The sequence below is a fragment of the Crocuta crocuta genome, unplaced genomic scaffold, assembly GCF_008692635.1.
Source record: "Crocuta crocuta isolate KB4526 unplaced genomic scaffold, BGI_CrCroc_1.0 scaffold50, whole genome shotgun sequence".
Taxonomy (NCBI): Eukaryota; Metazoa; Chordata; class Mammalia; order Carnivora; family Hyaenidae; genus Crocuta; species Crocuta crocuta.
In genome coordinates this window covers 5120384-5142197 of record NW_027527428.1, presented here as the reverse complement: position 1 = coordinate 5142197, position 21814 = coordinate 5120384, and the positions used below count along the sequence as shown (strand labels likewise).

Genomic DNA, 21814 nt, shown 5'->3' with positions numbered 1-21814 from the left:
TGTCCCCGCCGGCCTTCCCCGCCAGGATCTGCTCCCTCTCCGCCCTCGGTTTCTGCTTGGCTCCTTGGCTTTTGTTTCCTCGCTGCCTCCTGTCCCCACCGGCTGCGCCGCACACATGCTGTGCTCGCTCCATCCCTGCGTCCGCCGGGGGCTGCGGGAGCTCCCGGGAGCCGGGAACGATGGGGTCGCGGTGCCGGCCCGCCGTGGCCTCTGAAGCTGAGAGCTGTGAGCTACCCAGGCCGTGACGAGGGTGCTGCTGGGTCGCTGCTGGGTCGCTGGGGCTGCAGGAGAGGGGACCGCCTTGGGTAAGCGCCGGGTGGAGGGTGCGTGAGCGCGCTATGGGCATCACCCCGAGTATGTGGATCCCCCCCCTCCAGGACCCTGCTCTGCCGTGCTTTGCTTCTGGCCTCTCCTGCCCAGCCGCGGGGCTGCTGTGTGTCTCTGCATGTGTGCCTGTGGGCTAGCGTTCTGGGGTTTTCCACCAGCTCCTCGGGGACAGATGTTCAAGCCTTCAGTGTGGCTTCTTCTAGGCCTGAGATTCAGGGACAAGCTCATCACCGATTTTGGTGGCTCTGCTTTGGCGAGGTGAGAAATGCTAGGACAGCGGAAAGCGGAGGGACAGATTCCGGGTGATTCTCTCCCCTCTGGACCCACCCCGTGAGTTTCTGGTGTCCTCTGGAACCGTTCCCAGGTCTGGGTAGCCCTCCTTCCAACAGTACGCCCGGAAAAGGAATTAGAATTGCACATTTAATTTGATCCTAGGGGTCCGTTCCCGCTGTTAGACCGGCTGAGAATGTGAGTGTGCAGAACCTTAAGGGCTTTACAGAGGGTGGCATCCAAACAGGCCAGGAGCAGGTGAAGTGAGAGAGAACCGACTTCCTAAAAGCGCCGCGGAGCCCCTGTTTTGGACGAAAGGGGTGTGGCAGCAGCTGGGCAAGCCAGAGGGCACCCGTGGCTGGCACCGGGCGTTCCTGGCATCCCGTCCTCTGGAGAGAGGGGGGCAAGCCCGGGTCACTCGGGGTGTCCGGTGGATTCGGGGACTCCCAGGCCTTCGCCCAGAGCTGGGCACTCACCTCAAGGAAGCCTGTGCGAGAAAATGGCTCTTCCCCGTCCAGCGGGTGGGCTCTGCTCCCTGTCCCGTGATCAAGCCGGGCCTCGCACACGGAGGCTGGAGGTCTGAGTGCAGGCGGGAGCCCTGGTGCGGGGCCTCCGGCTGCAGCCATGCTGGCTGCCGGGCCGTGGGCGAGGGCGAGGCTTTTAAAACGATCATTTTCTAGGTCTCAGCGTTTATTGAAAGCAGATGTTCACTTTGTTTTTCTCAAGCAAACTTTGAGGATACGATTTTATGACTTTGTCCCTTTTACTACCTTGAAATTTGACCTCCTTTCCCTTTGGTTGGCTGGTGGTCCTGGAGTTCTGGGATAGGATCGATGAAGAGCGTGTCATTTCTCTTCAGGCTGTGAGGCCAGATGATAGACCACCTTGGTGTTTTCCTAAGACAGTTTTTGGGGCTGTATGTGTTTTGTTTTGTTTTTCAAGATTTTATTTTTAAGTAATCTCTGCACCCAGTGTGGGGCTCACACTCACAAGCCCAGCATCAGGAGTCGCACGCTCCACCGACAACCAGCCAGGTGTCTGTGTGGCTCTTTAATCCGTGTTCTCTCGTTGGAGAAGGGCACTGAGGATGACCGCCCCGTCCAGTTGGGGCAGGGTGGGGTGGTGGCGGCCACAGGACTAATCAAGTGAGGAAAACCCCCAACAAGTGTCCCCACCCACCCCCAAGCCCCGGTGGCTTCTCTGCTGAACTAAGGAGGCTTGAGTCATTAGGGCANTGAGCCAAAGTCAGACGCCCAACTGACTGAGCCACCCAGGCGCCCCCGGAGTTATGGCTATAAAGCCATTAACGCATCTGTCCTTCCCGCAGTTGGAGGCGCCCCCGGCCCCTCTGTGCTGCGTGTCAGCTGTGTGAGCCCCATGCCAGCTTAACTCTCTCGGGTCCACGTTGTGTGCGCACGTTCCTCCAGGACCTCCGAGGCTGTGGACTGGCGGTGAGATGCTTCTCCTAAACCAGTCTACACAGAGTCAAGTCATGAGTCAGCCGTGGCAGACCGGCACAGCAAGCAGCAACAGGGAGTCGGGATACTGCTCTTAACTTTTTGTGTGTTTAGTCTATTTTTGATCATGGTAAAATACACACACAAGATATATCATTTTAAGTGTATAGTGTTCAGGAGTTTTCCGTCTTGTAAAACCGAAACTCCNACAGACTCTGAAACAGGCTCCAGGCTCCGAGCTGGCAGTCAGCACAGAGCCCGACGCGGGGCTCGAACCCACGAACCGCGAGATCATGACCTAAGCAAAAGTCGGACGCTCAACCGACTAAGCCACCCAGGCTCCCCTTTTAATGTTTATTTTTGAAGGAGAGAGAGAGAGACCNCCCCGGCCCCCGGCCCCCGGCCCCTGGCTCCCGGCCCCCAGCACCCAGTCCCCAGCCCCTGGCCGCCCCCAGACTCCTGCCTGTCTCTGTGGATCTGGCTGCTCGAGAGACGGCACAGAAGTGGGATCCTACGGCACGTGGCCTTTTATGACTGGCTCACCTCACCGAGCACGCTGTCCTCGAGGTCCGTCCACGTGTGACAGGGGCCAGAGTCCCCTTCCCGTTGCAGGTGGAGTAAATATCGCCTGTTGGGTTTTACAGAGGGCTGCAGGGTTGCTGTGGTTTCGACCTCGCGGGGAGGAACGGCCGTCTCTTTTCTACAGTTGGCAGACTTCCTGTGAAGGTGTGATGCGATCACATGTACTGTTGGCTTGTGGGGGCCACCAGGTTTGCGGCTTCAGTCACATCCGTGTGCTCTGTCCGTCCGTCTGTCCCCCCCCCGCCCCCTTGTCCTCTGGTCGTGACAGCTGTCCTGCCCAGGCCTGTCTGTAAATTTGAGGCTTTCCGTGTAATTCCTTCATCATTACAGCTGTTTGTTTTCCCTTTCTCTGTGTCACCCGTCACGTGGCAGGTGCTGTGGGGTTGGGTTCTGTCTTAAAGATCTGACCCCACATATTTCTCCTGTTGGCCTGGAACTGAGAGTTCTGTGAAAGTTGGTTTTACATCCATCTCCAACACCTGAGTTCTTTCTAGTCTTTTGAATTTTTCACATCGTAAGTCTCTGGGATTTCCGGGGGAGCCTGGGTGACTCACCCCCACTGGGTGGGGCAGTGTGAAGCCTCTAACTGGGAAGGTCTGCTCGGGTGTGAGGTCTGTGAGCACAGGCCCTTTGGCCTTGAAGCCTGTGGAGGGGAGAGAAACCACCTTCACTCCTGTGTACAGTTCCGCAGATCTGCGCCCTTGAACCCCACAGCTGTCTGTGAAGGGCTATGTTGTCTCTGGAGCTGGCAGTGGCTTCTAGAGAGGGCGTGAGACAGCGTGAGGCCTTACTTTTCGGCTCCCGCTCCGGCCGTGGGTGGGGCTTATGTAGGATTCCGAGGCTATGTGTTTTCAGTTTCATAAAACATACAGGTCTGTGAAGGGTTTGGCTCCGGTTAGCTGGGGTGCCTCTGGTGCCGGAGCCCCAGAGGCTGGGCATTGCGTCTGGACACACTGATGCACTTCTGGGCGCGGGGGTGGGTGGGCTAGGGTGTTCTCTCCTGTCTGTTTATCTTCTCCACACTTGGGGGGAAGGGAGAGACCTTTCTAGACTCCTGGCCTCATATAAAACATTTCTGTGCTGTGCTGATTTAATGTAGACTCTTATCCCTTGAAGGGTAGGGGCTGTGTATAAAATGCATGAGAAGATTGGAATTGGAAAAACAAGGCAAGTGCTCTGCTTTGAAGGCGGGCAGAGGGACCTGGTGTGGCTGGATGGCCTGCGGAAGCTCGTCTTTAACCCTCCTGGGGATGTGGGCAGAGTCGTCCACCGTGCAGGCTGCTGCGGAACAGAAACCGCTGTCCAAAGAACTGCTTTTTCACTTGAACTTGATGCGGATCGCACAGCTGAGCTGGGAGTGGCGACAGCCGCCATGTGCGTATTTATGGGAGCTGTCCCTTTAAGACAGTCCTCCTTTGTGTGCTGGATGGAGCACATTTCAGCTCTGGGGCCCTGCCTGCTGGTAAAATCTGTGGAGCCACATTTAAAGAAAGAAATGGAAGCATCCCTGGTGTGGCTTTTCTATTCACAGCTGAGCACAATGGTCCCTTGTTGTCAGGGGTACTTGGATCCCCTTGGTTCGGATGGAACCCTGCAAGGGACCAGGGAGGCCCATCCTGCACCGGCCCCCCTGCTACAAGGGAGCACCTTGCACATTAACCTTCGCGGCATCACTGCCCACCCCCAAGGCCTTCGGACCCCCAGGTGCCCTGCTCCCCGCCTTCTGTGCACCGGCTGCTGCCTCCCTGCTTGCCGTTCTTTCCGGGAGAAGGGGGCCCAGCCGCCCTCCTGGCACACGAGCGTGGCTGCAGCACGTGGCGGTCGGGGGAGGGAGGAGCTGTTTGCTGCTCTGCCATCTGGCCCATCAGTCCATCTTTTAGAGTTTAACCCTCATGGCTTCGAGGGAAAGCCACGGCACGGATGCACGCCCTTCCCGGGGCCCAGGGCACGGGGTGCACGTGGCTGTGGCCTGCCAGACCCCCGGGGGTGGGGGGGGTGTCGCTCCAAGCCCTGCCTCTCCAGCCCCGGTTTTGATTCTTTCTTGCTAGTGAGTGAAATGAAGCTTTTCCTCGTGGGGGGCGTGGGAGTGACGGCCTGTACCAGAGAGGGCACGGCACCTTGATGAGGCTCAGTGCGGGGGTCCGTTCCGTAAGGGCGGGGGCTTTCCTGGTCTCAGGGAAGGATTGCGCCGGCACAAGGGGATCTAAACCTGCCCTCCTTTAAAAAGAAAAGTTCTCAGATGTGCTGAACCCGAAGGGAAGCGGGGCTGTGATTTCAGGTGGCTGAGTGTGGGATGCACAGGGTTTGGGGAGCCTGCGGCTAACGCCAGGAGTCGGCGTCCGAGTCCACGTGAATAAGTGTCCTGCTGACTCTCACGGCACACTGGCCAGAAGCCGCTTCCTTCTGACCCCCGGGACGCGGAGGGCCTGTCTTTTCTGGTGACTGTAGATTAACATTTTTATTTTTCATTTGAGAAATGCACCAGCACCTCCGTGTATTTTTTAAAATCAAGTTGTCAGGAGCTCTGGTCCCCCCCCTTCCCAGACCCGCTCCCCGGAAGCAGCTGCTAGTAGTGAACTTTTTCTGGGTTTCACCTGCTGGTCGGTGCTGCCAGATACATATTAATGTTCTCATCCTGCTGATTATGTTACCAAAGTCAGAGATGGCCTCCTGACCTCCCCCTCCCCCTCCTCACTCTGTCCATTTTTTGGTTCCTTTACTTTCACCTTTGGAACCTCCATTCACATAATTACAAGTTCATTTTCTTGTTCCTGACTTACTGCCTCTGTCGCTGCTTTTTGTAAGCAGGTGCCCATCCGCCTTGCCTTTCCACGTGCCCCGCCCCCTGGCCTTCGCTGTGGGTGACATGTGACTTCGCCTAGCCTCTGTGCAGTGTGTGCCGGCGGACTCTGAAAGCGGACAGCGGAGGCCCCGCACCGTCACAAGCTTGTCGCCGCCGCTCAGCTTGGAGCGCGGTGTGCCCTGCGGGGCCCCCTCGCTCGGGAAGCCGTTCCCGGAGCCCGGGCCGGCGGGCTCCCCTCACCTCCGCCGCCCGCTGCCCGCCGTGGCGTCTTTCCTGTCCCTGGTGATCGTTCCCGTGCCGTCGAGGGAAGGCCCGGGCCCCTCCCTGGCCTCCCCGTTCCTTCCCCGGGATGAGGCCCGTCAGCCGCCTCCTGTTCTGGCCCGGTCGTTCAGTCCATGCACGTGACCGTGTGTGTTCTCCGCGGGCTCCCGGGGGGGCGGGGGGGCTTGCAAACACACCTTCCTTCTCCCGAGGGAGCGTGGGACAGAAACGCTGAGTCCTCCCGCATCTCAGGTGACCCTCTTCTGCCCTCCCGGCTGGCTCACAGTTAGTTCTAGGGTCAAACTTTGTGTGTGGAGCCTCCTTCCTGTCTCCCAGGGCCGTGAGCCAGCCACACCCCCTCCCCCTCCCTGCGCCTGGAGCTTTTAGGGTCCTTGTTAATCGTCCAGTTCTTGAATGTTTTTTTCAACTTCTGGATTTTTACAACGTGTGTTTCTCTGTGGGATTTATAAAAACCTTAGGACACAGAGTCGATCTCTGCTGCTGTTTTCAAGTCTTCCTGCTCTTTACGCTGCAGAGTCCCTCACCTTTATCTCGTAATCCTTTTCTGATAGGAAGCCTGGGGGGCCAAAAATGCGTTTAATTTCTAGCGTTTTCTTTCATTGTCCCTTTTTCAGGGTTTTCTGTCGTCTTAAAGTTTTCTTTAGTTCCACTCCCGAGCGGGCCTCCTCTCCCCTCACTGGGGCCATGGGCTCGGCCACCCCTGCGGCTGCAGGACCTCCTCAGCGGCAGCGTCCACGGGAGCCCCGCGCGTGGGGCGGCCTCAGGCCGGCAGGGCCCGGACCCACTTTGCTGTAGGTCAGGACCAGGTCCCCCTGCCTGGCTGCTGCCTCAGGTCCTCCATTTTGCCTCAGGTGCATGCGGGCGCCAAATCTCCGCTGCCCCGGCGCCCCACCTCCGGCAGAGCGGCCTTGCGGAAGGGGGTCGGCACTGCTCGCTCCGTCCCAGAAGTCTGTTCCGCTGGGGCCCCTCTCTCTCCCTGTTCGCTTTGATGTGGTAGGTTTCTAGCTTTGTAAAAATTCCTTTACTGTTTCTAGAACAGCGCCCTGGGAGGGAGAGGGCCGGCCGCACGCTCTGAATTTAGGGCTCAGAAACTAGACCGTGGCCTTCTAGAGAGGCAGTCGTGTGTCAGCGCCCGCCCAGCACGGTCAGGCGCCGAGGTTCTGAAAACAAAGCCGCCACAGAGAGTTTCCATCTGGAATGAGAAAATTGGCTTCCCGGGCCGTACAGCGCTCCGGAGATAGAAATTTTCTACGCGGTGCTTCTGTTGTTCGTCAGCCTCATTCTGAGGACCTTAGTCTCGCCTCTGCCCGGGCAGGGCCCTCGCTGATCTGATGAAGCCGTGGCTGTGGCTTCAAAGTCAAAGCCTGATTATTCTCCCCCTTGGAACAGCTTATTAAACATGAACTGTTGCCTCAGATTTTCAGAACCTGTTCTGTTAGAATGTTTGTCTCCCAGAACCTCAGGAAATTGTTTCTTAAAGGGACCTTCCAGGCCTCATGGGTTAGAAGATCTGCCCTGTGAAAGCCCGGAACACGAGCATGAGCTCCTTCTAGCACACGCGTTTCTCCAGGACACAGGACCTGGCCTTGCGCTTTGTTGTTTCCTGAAGCGGTGTTCGCTCTACCTAGAGCTGATTTGTTACTGGCCCCCCGCTTTTGAACACGGGGAGGGGAGGGAGAGCATTCCCTGGGGGTTCTCAGGGACGCAGCAAGGCCACCCCTGGAAGGTGACCCAGGCTGGATTTCGATGGCCCTCTCGAGTCCTCCAGCCTCTGATGTTTGTGGGGCTCTGTGTGTCTGTTAGGCTGTGACATCAGGGCCACGGTGAAGGGTAGAATGATAGCATCGGTGGATTTCACACGAGGAGGGTATGTTTTTTATCCCGTCGTGTGTGGAGAAGGCCGGTTGTGAGAGCATGTGCATGCTTCATTGCATCCTGGGGAAGTTTGAAATTGAGACGCTTTTCTAGAACACGGTGGGGGGAAGCTGGGTAAAGACAGGAGAGCCAGCATCTCTGACTGAGCCCCCTCCCTGTGCTGTGGGAGTCCCCGCTGCTGGCTGTCTCTTCCCCTCTTCTGTCGTCTTCTGTGACTCTTAGGGAAATATTTGGGGAAAGTAAAGTCTCTGCGTGCGGCCAAGGTTCAGCGTCACAGAGAGTCGTGGGTCGTACCCTTGGAGGCAGGGCTGTTTCCCTGCCCGTGCGTCCAGGAGAAGCGCGGTGTGCCGTGGGGGCGCCTGGACGGCTCAGTCGGTTAAGGTCTGACTCGGTTTTGGCTCAGGTCACGGTCACGCGGTTTGTGAGTTTGAGCCCCACTGACTGCAGATCCTGCTCGGGATTCTCTCTCTCCCTCTCTTTCTGCCCCTTCCCGGCTTACACTCATGCACACGGCCTCTCTCTCAAAATAAATAAATAAACATTAAAAAAAGAGATGTGATATGAGCCGCGTACGCAGTGTTACTTTCCAGCAGCCCAAGTGAGAGCAATTTAAAATAATCTTTTATCTGTCAAGTTATGAGTTCAATGTGTAATAGACATAAAATATTATCAAAGAGATATTTTACCTCACTGTATGAAGTCTGTGCATACGGCCCATGTCAAACTGGTCTAGTCACGGTTCAGGTGCTGGGTAGCTGCTTGTGGCCTGTGGCTGGTGCACCACGTGGTGTGGCCCTGAGGCATTTAGGCGTCCGAGCGGCGGCCCGTCCATCAGGCCACATGGGTACCGTCTGCTCTTGGCCCGGAGGGACAGAAGCCAACGCCTTCCGGCCCCCGCGGAGCGCCAGGCGGGGTTGGGGCAGTCTCTCGGCGGGGCTCCGTCCTTCCCGCAGCCCCACAGAGCGGGTGACAGTGTGCGCCTGCTCTACTGCCGACGACTTGTGGCCCGGACAGGCCAAGTGACGCGTGTGAAGCGGCCCTCCGTGGTGTGGGTGTGCGGAGGCCGGGCCCGGGATCTGAGCCCAGCTTTTCCCGGTGCCAGTGCGCGTTTTCCCCACGGACCGTGTGGCGCCCTGCAGCACGTTCAGAAGGGCCCCCGTGGGCTCCGTCCCGCGTCCCCGTGTTTCCGGGTGAGGCGAGGCGGTCTCAGAGGAAGAAATGCTTCGTGGGGAGAACTGTGCCTGCGAATTCAGTACTTCGTTCTCAGGACAAGGGCTCCTTAAAACCTACCCAAACAGGGGCCCAGTTGGTTGAGCCTCTGACTCTTGATTTCATCTCAGGTCACGATCTAACGGCTCTAGGAATCCAGCCCCACATCGGGCTCTGCGCTGACAGCACGGAGCCGGCTGGGGTTTCTTTCCTTTTCTCTCTCAACACGAATCTAAAAACATCTAAAAACACCACACTCAACCAGAAGGGTATAAAGCAGAGAGGAAAGTCTCCATGACCCTGTCCTCAGAGTTAAGGGCAGTCGGGGTCCATCCTTCTAGTTTTTTGGGGGGGGGGGTCCCTGTAAGTGCGTCATCTGTCCCCTTCCCCTCCAGAAACGGCACAGAAGGGTTCGTGTCGTGCTGCACCCACCACCCTCCCACTGAAGGGTGTGGTGGAAGTCATTCCGGGGCCGGGGGGTGGGGCAGTGAGGGAGCTGAGGCTTCAAGACGCTGGCTCACCAGGGCCTGAAGTGTCCCCACTCTAAGGGCTGACGACGGCCAGGGCTCGGCTGACAGCCCTCTTTCATCCCTGGCCAACCTCCTCTGACCTCCGGCGGCCTTTTCTCTCTCGTTTCCACGGCAAGTGCTTGTTCAGCAGAGTGTCTCCCTCGTCGGATGCTCCCCTCTGGTGAGGCCGATGAAGGACGGGGGCCAGAGCCATCCCGCCCAAGACACTTGGGCTTCTAGTGTCTTCCCGGGGGCCGGTTTATTGTCGGTGAGATGAAGCTTTCCTTGTAACGTCCCTTCCTTCCCTGTAGTTCCCAGTGACCTGACCGCAGAGGAGCGCCAGGAGCTGGACAACATCCGGCGGAGGAAGCAGGAGCTGCTGGCTGACATTCAGGTAGGCGGCCCCAGCGGTGACACGCGCCGTGGCAGGCGTCCCTCCCGGAGCCTCCTCACGAGGCCTTGTGAGTGGACCCCAGCACGGCTCAGAGCTGAGCCTGGTTACTGACTGTCACCTTGGCTTCACCAGTGAGGAAATGGAACCTTCGAGGGGTTGGCAAAGCCACACACCACCCCCGGGTTGGTCTGCCAGCCCAGCGAGGGGACCCCCAGGGGGGGCTCGCACTGCTGAGCGGGCCGTGGCGGGGGGAGGGGGACTCAGGTGTTTGGAACGCAGACTTCAGGTTAGACCAGGCCCACATCCCGTCCTGGCGCTGCCTCTTCCTGGAGGAGTGGTTTCAGACAGAAGGATTCGGGTTCTCTGAACTTGGGCGTTTTCACCTGTGAGCTAAGAATGACAGCGCGTGTTGAAGGGTTGAGTGAGGTCTTGTGGACACAGCACCTAGCGTGGCGGCGGGTCCCTCGCAGATGCTAAGGCCCCCACGGCTGCCTCACCAGAGGGTTTCTAAGCTCCTTTGCGTAACCGCCACGCTTCGCAGAAGTAAGTCCTAGAAGCCAGTGGCTGGGTTACTTTAGCCCTCGGGACAGCACCTGTCATTCTTGTAGAATTCTACGGAAAACACTTGGGAGCCTGGGGGTGGGGACGGGAGGGAGCTGCAGAGTAAGGAGAGGAAAGACTTGCTCGGCTGTTGGTTTCAGCGTATTTTGATCATTTTCACAAACTCTTCGGTTCCTGCCTCGCCAATAAATGCTGGGAAGTCTGAGCAGAAGTTCACTGCAAGCCCCCGTCACCGGGTCCGTTCTGAGGGTCTGCTCACCTGCGTGGCGAAGGCGGGAGCGTGGGAAGGACGTTCCCTCTGGCGGCCGCTTGGCGGCAGTGTTGGCCCAGGCCGTGCACCGCCGGCTCCGCAGCCCCAGGCTTCCCCAGCCTCACTCAGTAAGCCGCACACAGGCTCTGAGCGACCTGCGGGGGAGGTGCGTGTGTTACACGGTGTATGCGGTTGTAAAGTTCTTCCCTGGACTGTCAGCCCCGTGAGGTCACGGGCCATCTGTTTCACCTTTGTTCCCCTGCAACGTTTACTTCTTGGCAGGAGCTCAGTAAATATGTGTCGAATAGATGCATTTCCCCACCATCTATTTCCGTGTTAAGGATTTGTTTTCTGGTGTGTCTGACTGTCTCGTTCTGGTTTGTTTGCTCCTGGTTTTGGCTGGAGCGAGTTCTAGGAGACGCCCCGGGCCCTCCTGGTAACTCGGCACTATCTGTTTTGTAGAGGCTGAAGGATGAGATAGCAGAGGTGGCTAATGAGATTGAAAACCTGGGATCCACAGAAGAAAGGTGAGTGTGTCTGGCCCGCGCCCACGGCGCCCGAACGGAGAGCGCGCTGTCCGTTCTTGGTCCCCGGCAAGCACGCGCACCCCCTTGCGTGCTCCCCCTTCAGCGGCTCTGACGACGGGGCCTCCGCATCACTGCAGAGAACTCCACAGGCCCTGAAGCCTGAGGCGGCCTTGCCTGACCGTGTTCACTGGCCATGCTCGTGCGTTAGAGTTTCTGTCTGCCTTTTGGGCCGAGGAAGAGCTTAACGCTGCCCCGCCGTCTGCAGAGAGAAGAGCACGTAGACGGGACACGACAGCACGAGTGTTTGCGGGCTGACCACGTGAAGTGCCCGTGACCTCCAGAGTTTAGTTTTGAATGGGGTCCCCAGACCGTTGTCTAAGTCCTTAATGCGATCACCGGGCTGTTTCTAACTCACTACGCGTCTGTATTTTTCTAAGCCTAAGTCCCCTGTCTGGCTTCCTAAGACCGTTTGGCTTTGTTCTTTCAAGCGGGTGTGGGCCGTGCCGCGAGGGGAGTGAGGCCCGCGTTCTACAGAAAGCGGCCAGCTCAGCACTTGGGGCCTTGTGCAGTCACTTTGGGATGACAGCCTTCTCACTTTTCTGTTCAAAAAAATTGTAGCTCTAACACAACAGGTAGATGAGAGTTTATCAAAACGTAAAGCTTGTGCCCTCAAAGGTGCCGCGACAAGAAAGGACCAGGTAAGTCACAGACCAGGAGAAAGGTTTGCAAAACGTGTATCTGAAACAGGGTTTGTTTCCAGAAGATACACGTAAAGAACGTGTACAAATCAGTAGTGAGAGGACAGCCCAGATGAGAGCGGGCCTGGGGTCCCTGGTGTTGTGAGCACTGGTGATGGGGTGGCGTGGCCGTGGGGAGGCCCCGTGGCACTTTCTTGTAACGTGAGACCCACGCCCGTGCCATGGCTGGCAGGTCAGTACTCGGATGTTTACTCGAGGGAAATGAACGCTGCGCACAAAAAGACACATGCGGGAGGGCTTCCCTCGTTCTTACGTCACACGGTGTGGGAGGGGGGCACGGGGGGGCGCTGGGGCACTGCAGGCCTGTCAGCGGGCGGAGGGACGGGCCCAGCGAGGGAACCCATGGTGAGCTCGCACCGCGTGCCTGCCCTCGCCAGGGCTGAAAAGGCTCCGCTGGTTGGGGTGATGGTCGCACAGCCTCGGAAGCTTAGGAAAAATCATTCAAAACCGCAGTGAAGATGGCTGTGTTGTGTGGTGTGTACGTGCTCCCTTAATAAAGTTTCTTTAAAAATTACGTTAAGAAAACAAACACCAGTGGGGTAGAAGGAGCAAATGATGAGGGGCCAGCCAGGGCCAGGGCTCCGGCCGGCCTTCCACACTCAGACCCACGTGTGCCCGTGCTTTCCTGGACGGCGCCTCCCGACCCTCCCGTGAAGCCAGGGGCACTGGTGGCCGTTCAGAGCTTCCCGGCCACCCAGAGGCCTCACGGGGCCGCGCTGCCTGTCTTACAGGAAGAACATGCAGAGGAACAAGCAGGTCGCCATGGGCAGGAAGAAGTTTAACATGGACCCGAAAAAGGTGAGGGCGCTGCTGCTGGAGCCTCGGGCTCCGCGCTGGGGTCCCAGCTGCCTGCCCTTCTGCAGAGCACACATCACATGGTCCGTGCTCGGCCCTGGCTCCTCAGCGGGGCGGGGGTGGGGGGTGGGGAGCCCGACCCTGTTTATCAGGTACTCCCTGTGTGTCCCGAGTGCCCACCCCCACTCTCCCTCTGCCCTTCCCCCTCCCTTCTAGATGTTTCCTGGGTGAGCGTCATTGGCATCTTTGTTGCCTTTTCTAGGGGATCCAGTTCTTAATAGAGAACGACCTGCTGAAGAACACCTGTGAAGACATCGCCCAGTTCCTGTATAAAGGGGAAGGGCTCAACAAGACCGCCATTGGTGACTACCTGGGTGAGAGGTGAGGCCTTGGGAGACACCCGTGGGGGGCGGGGTGGTCAGGAGTTCCAGAACGCCCGGAGCCCGGGAGGAGGGTGTTGTTCTGGGGCAGCCCTGGCCACGCCGCCGGCACGCAGAGGGTTCTTCCGGGGGACAGTGGCTGGTCCGGGGACCGAGTGCGGAAACCGCCTGGCCGGGGACAGCCTGGGGTCCCAGAGTCGCTGCTTGACTTCTGCTCTTCTCTGCCCGCCCCCAATCTTTTGTTTTTCTTGATAGAGACGAGTTTAACATCCAGGTTCTTCATGCATTTGTGGAGTTACACGAGTTCACCGACCTTAACCTTGTCCAAGCGTTACGGTGAGTAAGTTTGAGGAGGGCGCCCTGGAAGGTGGGGGAGGCAGGTCTCTGATCCTGTGTCTGTTCTGTGTGGCATTTTAGTAAAAGGACGTCCTTGAGGGGGGCATGATGAATATCTTGAAGTATCTTTTTTTTTTAATTTCTCAAAAATGTTTTATTTATTTCTGAGAGAGAGAGAGAGAGAGAGAGCATGAGCAGAGGAGGGTCAGAGAGAGAGGGAGACACAGTATCTGAAACAGGCTCCAGGCTCTGAGCTGTCAGCACAGAGCCTGACGTGGGGCTCGAACCCATGAACCGTGAGATCATGACCTGAGCCAAAGATGGACATTCAACTGACTGAGCCACCCAGGTGCCCCTATCTTGAAGTATCTTAAAGGAAAGCAGCCTAAGAGCCTGTGATTGAAATGATTTGATGGATAAAGAGAATTGAACTACAGCGCGTCCTGAGAGCAAATTTGCCAAAACTTTACTCTTGTCTTTTGTTTAAGAAATTTCATTGGGAAGTTGGTGAATATTTAAATTTAGAAGTTTTTTCTTTTTTAATTTTTTTTTTTTATATTTATTCATTTTTGAGAAAGAGAGCATGAGCAGGGGAGGGACACAGAGAGACGGAGACACAGAATTCGAAGCAGCTCCAGGCTCTGAGCTGTCAGCTCTCAAGCTGTCAGCACAGAGCCTGACACGGAGCTCGAACCCACAAACTGTGAGATCATGACCGGAGCCAAAGTCGGACGCTTAACCAACTGAGCCCCCCAGACGCCCCGTGAATTTTTTTCCTAATTTTCCTTTGTTTCCCTGCCCTAGAATAGGAAATCGGTAGTTATACACTCCAGATGCCAGCAGGTTTCCCTTTGCCCTCCGGGATTCACATCCACAGGGAGCGTTAATAGCCGTCCTTGGAGCAGTGAGGGTCCCCCCGAGTCCCGGCCCGGTGATGTAGCTGCCCTCCCACTCAGGCACCAGCCCAGTGACCCAGCTAACCCTCTTCCCCCAGGCAGTTCCTGTGGAGCTTCCGGCTGCCAGGAGAGGCCCAGAAGATCGACCGGATGATGGAGGCGTTCGCCCAGCGGTACTGCCAGTGCAACAGTGGCGTGTTCCAGTGCACAGGTAGGCCGGGCAACCGCCCCATCGCCGGCCACCATCTCGCACAAGATCCTTTCTCGGCTCTAGACGGTTTCCAGAACGAAAGGTTCATGCCAGGAACATGGATTTAAACGTTGTTTACGATAGTAAGAATTCCAGGACGATCCAAAAGCGCAGGGAGGAGGAAAGGGGGCGGGAATGTGTGTCGTCGTGTGTGTGAGTGAGGTGCGGTGCACCTGAAAAGTCATGTGCTTCGTCTCTGTGGCCGGCCCGTTTTGTAACCAGCGGTTTGAGAAGTGCAGCCCGGGAAAGCCAGCCGGTGACACTGTGACACCGCTGTGTGGTGACAGGTGGGACAGGTAGTGCGCGCTGCCCCTGAAACTCTTAGAGCACGGTGCGTCAGCTCCGCTTCAGCGTAAGAGAAAGAATTAAAAGTAAGCGTTGTGTGTGTAAAAAGAGGTTTCTATTGACCTGAGAGAATGCTGGCGGTTAGCCAGATAGCAGGGTTCAGAACTGCGTCTGTCCGATTCCGTCTTGTCCACACCCTGAGTACATTAGTCACATGCTGTTGGTGGCACCGCGTTCGTGGAATAAAGCGACATAAGTCGTTACCAGGCGGTGGGGTTATAGGTATTTTGTGTTTTCTTTTTTACGCGCCATGTCATGTCTCGGACTGTCCGCAGTGAGCCTGCTGTCCTTTGAACCAGGAGCATAATCACCTTCAGGGCCTGAGCAGGCGCTGCCGTTTTGTGTCCCGCCCTTTGCGGTCGGCAGCGTGCAGCCGCCGGTTCAGGGGAGCCCAGGCGTGCAGACGCTCTCGTTTCTTGGCGAGCGGGGCTTGTGTTCCTGCCCCCGCTGGGTGTTTCCTTGTTCCTTTGAGCAGGATGTTTCTGATCGTTTTTGGGTTTTGTTTTTGTTTTTTTGCTTTTCTCTTTATTTTTTTAAATTTTTAAAAATGTTTTACTTATTTTTGAGAGAAAGAGACAGCGTGAGCAGGGGAGGGTGAGAGAGAGAGGGAGACACAGAATCAGAAGCAGGCTCCAGGTTCCAAGCTGTCAGCACAGAGCCCGACGTGGGGCTCGAACCCACGAACCGTGAGATCATGACCTGAGCTGAAGTCAGACACTTAACCGACTGAGCTCCCAGGCGCCCCGCTTTTCTCTTTAGACACTTGTTACGTCCTCTCGTTTGCCATCATCATGTTGAACACCAGCCTGCACAACCCCAACGTCAAAGACAAGCCCACCGTGGAGAGGTTCATCGCCATGAATCGCGGCATCAACGACGGAGGAGACCTGCCCGAGGAGCTGCTCCGGGTGAGGGCGCTCTGCCGGGAGGCGGGGGTGGGGACAGGGCACAGACCCGCAGCCCCCCGGGGCTCTCCTCGGAAAACCCACTCAAGTGTGTGAAATCCATGAAGATGCCAGCAGGGGCCCAGGGCGGGTGGGCCAGTGGTTTCTGAGCCTGGATCTCCCTTGCGAGTGAGGTCGGGCTACGTTCCTTTTTTTCTTAGTTATCCATGAGGCACCTCACTTATTTCGTGTCTGGGAGCTGCCCGAAGGCGGCACTGGTCGTGCTCTCCTGTCTTGGGCACCTGACAGATGTGTGGCGTGTAGCACCTGCTCGTTGCGCAAATGAAGAGAGCGGGGAGGGGGAGAGAGACCTCTAAAACCAGAGACATGCAGTGTCGTCTTTTACCCCAGAATCTGTACGAGAGCATAAAAAACGAACCCTTTAAAATCCCAGAAGACGACGGGAATGACCTTACCCACACTTTCTTCAATCCAGACCGAGAAGGCTGGCTGTTGAAACTCGGTGAGTAGCGCCCTCCAGGCCGGGACTCGCGGCGCGGAGTCCTAGGAAGGCCGCACGGGCGCCGCGGGGCTCAGGGAGGAAGTGGATGCACAGTCGGTGCCCCGTGGGATGTCGGGGTACCGCTGGGGGCGGACTCGCGCTGCGAGCGTTGCCCCCGCGGGCCTGCGCTCCACGCTTCAACTCTGGGGTTGACTGAGCAGGGTCTGTTTCGAGGCAGTTCCTGGGGGGCCTGGTCCTCCTCCTTCCTCTGCCCTCAGGGCCCCCTGGGAGGGTGGCCAGCGGTGTCACCTCTGTGGCTGCCATCACACCGATCGTGCCTGGTGCTCCCGCCTGCCCCGCCCCGGCGCATCATCACCCCCCTGCATCCGGCTCCCCACGGGCAGCGTGCATGGCAACCCCAAGCCCTTGGCTGCCGCACCACCCCGGCCACCCCCTCACTCTCGGCAGCAGTCCCCCACCCCCGCCTCTTCGCCAAGCTGCATCAGCCACCTTAATGGTTTTGCTCATTCCGAAAGAGAATAAAGAAAAAAAAGATCCCTCTTCCCTCTGCCAGAAGTGAGGCTGTCCTGCCCGGGTGCAGGTGACAGTCCCCAGCTGGAGACGCAGTAGGGTCTGCACGACATTCGTGCCCACACGTGCTTATTTCATCAAGCGTTCCAGAACACGGGGAGCCCCGGACGCAGCCACAGCAGCGTTTTGGCTCCGAGAGACCCCGCCCCCCTGTTTCCTTCCGCCTCGGCCTTTTGCTACACGGGCCCCTCGTTAATCAGGAGGCGTTTGTTAGAAGGACCCTCTCCCATTTCAGCCACTAGTCCCGGGGAAGTTAGAAGCCATTGCTCTCTCGCTCTGACTGACACCCCTGCAAGCCACTGAAATAGAATCTCGAGTCTCCACCTGGTCCAGGCAGCGGTGGGATTTATATTTCCCTGAAAAAGCGTATCCCAGGTCCTTGCGTTTCTCTCTCATGACTGACTTTATAAGCTCTCCTCAAAGCACGGGTCAGAGCCTTGACCTCCCTCGAGTTAGTGAAGCCTCTCAAGTGGCTCATTCCCAGAGACCACCGTCCTGCTCAGTACCTTTGCTGCCAGGCGGCTCGAGCCCAGAGGAAACCCACAGGAAACTGGGAAGTACACCCAGGCCTGCATTCACTTTCCCTCCAGTGAAATTTGTTTAAATGCTCACGCCGAGTGTTGGCTCTGACAGCCCAGGCGCTAAAATTAGAACAGCGCAGAGAGGATCTTGGCTCCTGCACGGGGATGGCATGTAAATTCATGAGCCGCCCTGCGGTTTTAAAAGAAGACGTGAACGAAACGCAGAACTTGTTCCTAGGTCCTCGGATTACCTTCTCGAAACCTCCTCCAGGCCAGGAGCTGTTCACATGGCGTTTCCCTCACGGCCACGTAGACACCCCCCCGACCCCGCCCCGTGTCCCCACAGGCTGCAGAAGGCAGGGTCCCTGCGGTGGTGTGTGTGTGTCTGTGTGCGCGTACAGCCGCAAGGATGTGTGTTCTCGTGTGCACACATACGTACATACATATCTGTGGGAACACGTGTGCATCCTTACACACGCTTTAGGAAGTGGCCTCTGAGGGAAGACGCTACGCCTGTCCCCAGGCGGTCGTCCCCTCCCAGCTCTGGACTCTGGCTAGGTCACTGATACACAGTAGCTGGGTGAGAACTGACCCGCGGCACCTGCGGGGCCCCGGCTTCGGCGGTGCCCCAGCCCTTGCCTTCTCTGGCTGGTGTGTGGCGGACCGGACCGCCCCCCCCCGCCNGCCCCTGCTGCTTTTAGGTCTTGGCTCCTCTAGGCAGACTCGAATGACTAATAACGTTGCACTTAAAGATTAAGGAGTTGGGTTTAATTTCTTTGTTTTAATTTTCTTTTCTCCCTCATTTGTATGTTTCCATGATTTTGGCTCTCCTTTTCCTTGCCCCAAACTCCAGGAGGTATGTAACCCCCTCCCACCCCACCCCCGCCTGCTCGCTCGCTCTGCCAAGGCCATTCTACTCGCTGCAGCGTTTTTCTTAGTTCGTTATTTTTGGTTCTTTTGTTTTTTAATTGCTGGTGGTAGTGTTAATGCTGCTTCTAACTTACTGTACAGTCCCTAGGGAACGGTCAGGCTTAGGGGGTCATGTTACCCCTTTTAGGACGAGGACATGGTGCATCAGACAGCTAGGTGCCAGGCCGTGGGATCGCGAAAACCTCACTGAATGCAGTGATGCAGGAAAACCTGCAAAGGGTGGGGCTTATAAAAGCAGAGGAAGAAGTCGCTGGAGTTTCCCTGGGAAGGACGGGCCAGGCGTGTTCTCTGTGTGTTGCATTCAAATTGACCCCCGTGAATTACCGTAATTTCTCAGGCGGAGAAGAGGAGGGAGGGGAGGAAGGTTTGCCCTCCCAGCGCCTTGTGCTTCTGACTCGTCCTGCTCAGAAAGCACACCAGGCCAAGAAGTAAATCAGACAGCTTGGGACGTTTGTCTTTGCATGAAACAGGGAAATGGCATCTCCTCAACTCAAAGTGATGCCAACTTTGGGGGGAGGGAAAAGACAAAAGCTAAAAGCCCCTCCGGGAAGTCCTGGAGGTTACGGGGCAGCATCACGGCCCGGCTCCGTAGTTCCCCTCCTCTCTCGCAGTGACTATCGTCACAAACCCAGAGTTGGCCCCTGACACGCTCTTGGCATCTCCTCTCCATTGGCTGATTTGGGGAAACGTTTTTCCTGGAGGAGGAGCCCCAGGTGCTCCGGAGCTGCTTGGGCAGGAGCCACACGTAGAGAGAGCAGCCCCAGCGCTGACATTCGTTAGAACCTTCCGGGGTCTGTCAGCTCTAGGGAAGAGGGCGCCTGGCCTTTACGGGGGGGCGGGGGGAGGGCGTCCTGTGAGTTCCACAGGGACTGTCCCAGGTGCGCGCATTGGTCTGTCTGCTTGTTTCATGTCTGTTTCCTTCCACGTGGAGATGCTCCCCCGGGACCCCGGGGCGCGTCACGGCAGGGTCTCTGTATCCCCGCAGGTCGTCAGGGAAAACCGCCAAGCTTTCGTAATCAGGGAGCGCGTCTTCCCGGCCTCGCTTTGCCTCCTAGATTTCCTTCCACCTTCCTCCTTTTGGCATCCCACCCCCCCTCCCATGCCCGCCCGGCCCCGAGTGCCCCGGGTGGCGGTCCTGTGGGGAAGCGCGTGGGAGTCCGCATGGGCGAGGTGTCCTGTGTGCAGAGCCCTGCGCAGGGATGACGGCCCGAGAGGCAGAAGAGCCCGTGTCTCAGGCTCTGAAGTGGAGGAGGGGGTTCCTCTTTCATAACGTTCAGCTCCCATCCTGCGTTCCTTGTCTTCTCTCTCCTCCTCATTTGTTTTGACGCTGCCCAGCCTTTCCCACATTCCACATGCATGTCCTATTTTCATCTGTGGTTTTCCTTCTCGATTCATGCCCTAGGGCCTTAGGGACCGGAGGCCCGTGCTCCCCTGCGCGGGCAGACGGTGCGGGGGTCAGTCCCCTCTTGGTGCTAGCCCAGGGCCTCCGTGGACGGGCAGCGTGTGTGCACTGACGGCCGAGCCCCCGTAAGCGGGGTCTGTGCTGTTTAGAACCGTGGCACCTGGGGATCGTGCCCTTAACCCCCCCGGGGCTCCAGGCCCCACACAGAGCCAGAAAGAGACCGAAAAGCCCAGCAGCCCCTTCCTTCCGCTTGATGCTGGGACTGGTGCTGGCGCTCCATTTCCGTGACCTCACGTGCTGTGCTGTCGGGAGACCCGGGGTGGGCATGTGGACACGCCCTGGCGGCACGGCCTGTATGAGCCCCCTGCCCGTTGCTCAGCTGCCTGTGACGGGGGCACGAGAGCCCTGCACCCCACAGGCCTCCGTGAGGATTGGCGGGGGGGGCGATGCTTTCTGTAGGGCAGATCTCAGCAAGGACACACGCTGCCCGGGCAGCAGGAGGTGCTTCTAAAATGACACCCGTGTCACAGCACGAGAAGGCCTTTGCGTAACTCGTGTGTGATTCGTGTCCAGAAAGCTGCCCCTTGTCCCGATGTGAGCAGGGGAGGGACCAGGATGGGCTCATGGCCGTCGGGGGGTGGGGGGGAAGGGGAAGACGCGGCTTCGCTGAAACCGCTCGCAGCTAAGCCTCCTTCCCGAGCGTCCCCCTCAGTATAGGATGGCAGCCCCCCACCTTCTGCTGTCACTGACACATCGCGTAGGGGGAAGGGGCCCTTCGGTGCTCGCGGCCACTACTCTTAGTGCCCGTCTGGCCGGCGACCCCTCCTCCAGCTCGTTGTGTCCAGAGCCGCAGGTGAGAGGTCCAGGCCCTGCCTCGTCCAGGACTCCGGGGAAATGCCGTTCAGAGGACACCTGTCCAGAAGCCCGAAAGCCAGTGTAGAAATTCACCCTAATCCAGAAGGTGGGGTAGAGAGTGGAATGACAGGAACCAGGAAGGCTTCAGATTTGAGTGTGAAGAGGTTAATACATCTTAGTCCCTTTTGCCCCTTCTGTCCGATTCTGATGAGCCCGCCCACGTGTCCCCTGGGCCGGGTGCCCTGGCTGTGTAGTTCGGGCCGGGGCCGACCCTCTCCCCCGTTCCTGTTCCCACCACACCCCTAGGCTTCTGCCGGTGCATCCCCAGCCCGGTCAGACCGTCAGGCTTGCACCGCGTGTCCTCCTCACCCGGGCACTCCTCCCCGAAGCCACACGCTGTCATCTCACCATCCTGCGCTCACCCCTGGGGGCCACCTGACCCCGGCACTCCCCCCGAAGCCACATGCTGTCATCTCACCATCCTGAGCTCACCCCCGGGCACCACCTGACCCCGGGCACTCCCCCCGAAGCCACACTCTCATCCCACCGTGCTGAGCTCACCCCCAGGGGCCACCTGACCCCGGCACTCCCCCCTGAAGCCACACGCTGTCATCTCACCATCCTGAGCTCACCCCCGGGCACCACCTGACCCCAGGCACTCCCCCCGAAGCCACATGCTGTCATCTCACCATCCTGCACTCACCCCCGGGGGCCACCTGACCCCGGCACTCCCCCCGAAGCCACACGCTGTCATCTCACCATCCTGCGCTCACCCCCGGGGGCCACCTGACCCCGGCACTCCCCCCGAAGCCACACTCTCATCCCACCGTGCTGAGCTCACCCCCGGGGGCCACCTGACCCCGGCACTCCCCCCGAAGCCACACTCTCATCCCACCGTGCTGAGCTCACCCCCGGGGGCCACCTGACCCGCTTGCTCTGCTTGTCCCCGCGGACTTTCACTCTGTGAAAGGCGCTTCTGTCCTGGCTCTGTGTCTTGTTACCGATGTGAACTCTGCCATGGTCTCCGTGTGCTGCGGTGCCTGCCCCTCGCTTCCTCCCCCTCGTGCTGTTCGCGGGGGGAGTCCGTGCGCTGCGGAGCCCGCGTGGCCCGCCAGCCTCCGTGGGACACACGTCTGTCTTTGCAGGTGGCAGGGTCAAGACGTGGAAGAGGCGCTGGTTTATTCTGACCGACAACTGCCTTTACTACTTTGAATACACGACGGTGAGTGTCTGCTGTGCGCCGGGGGGGGCCCCGTGTCCCCTCTGCTCCAGGCAGATGTCGGTGGAGGGGGCCGTGGGAGGGGGGAAGGGGACCTGAGGTGA

At 58.3% G+C, this 21814-nt stretch overlaps 1 protein-coding gene across 3 annotated transcripts in view; it reads left to right on the top strand.

Moving 5' to 3' along the window:
* CYTH1 (cytohesin 1) overlaps window positions 1–21814 on the top strand; it is a 37299-nt gene that overhangs the window by 9361 nt on the left and 6124 nt on the right. The window contains exons 1-10 of one of the 3 annotated variants that reach the window (XM_077755082.1): window positions 285–305; window positions 9626–9708; window positions 10982–11046; window positions 12536–12602; window positions 12862–12980; window positions 13235–13315; window positions 14310–14422; window positions 15566–15714; window positions 16102–16214; window positions 21635–21713. In XM_077755082.1, the coding sequence (XP_077611208.1) occupies window positions 12543–12602; window positions 12862–12980; window positions 13235–13315; window positions 14310–14422; window positions 15566–15714; window positions 16102–16214; window positions 21635–21713 (714 nt within the window). In that variant the 5' untranslated portion in view covers window positions 285–305; window positions 9626–9708; window positions 10982–11046; window positions 12536–12542. Of the gene's footprint in view, window positions 1–284; window positions 306–9625; window positions 9709–10981; window positions 11047–12535; window positions 12603–12861; window positions 12981–13234; window positions 13316–14309; window positions 14423–15565; window positions 15715–16101; window positions 16215–21634; window positions 21714–21814 lie in introns of those variants that run through there. The other 2 variants (XM_077755074.1, XM_077755070.1) reach the window with 2 other exon arrangements.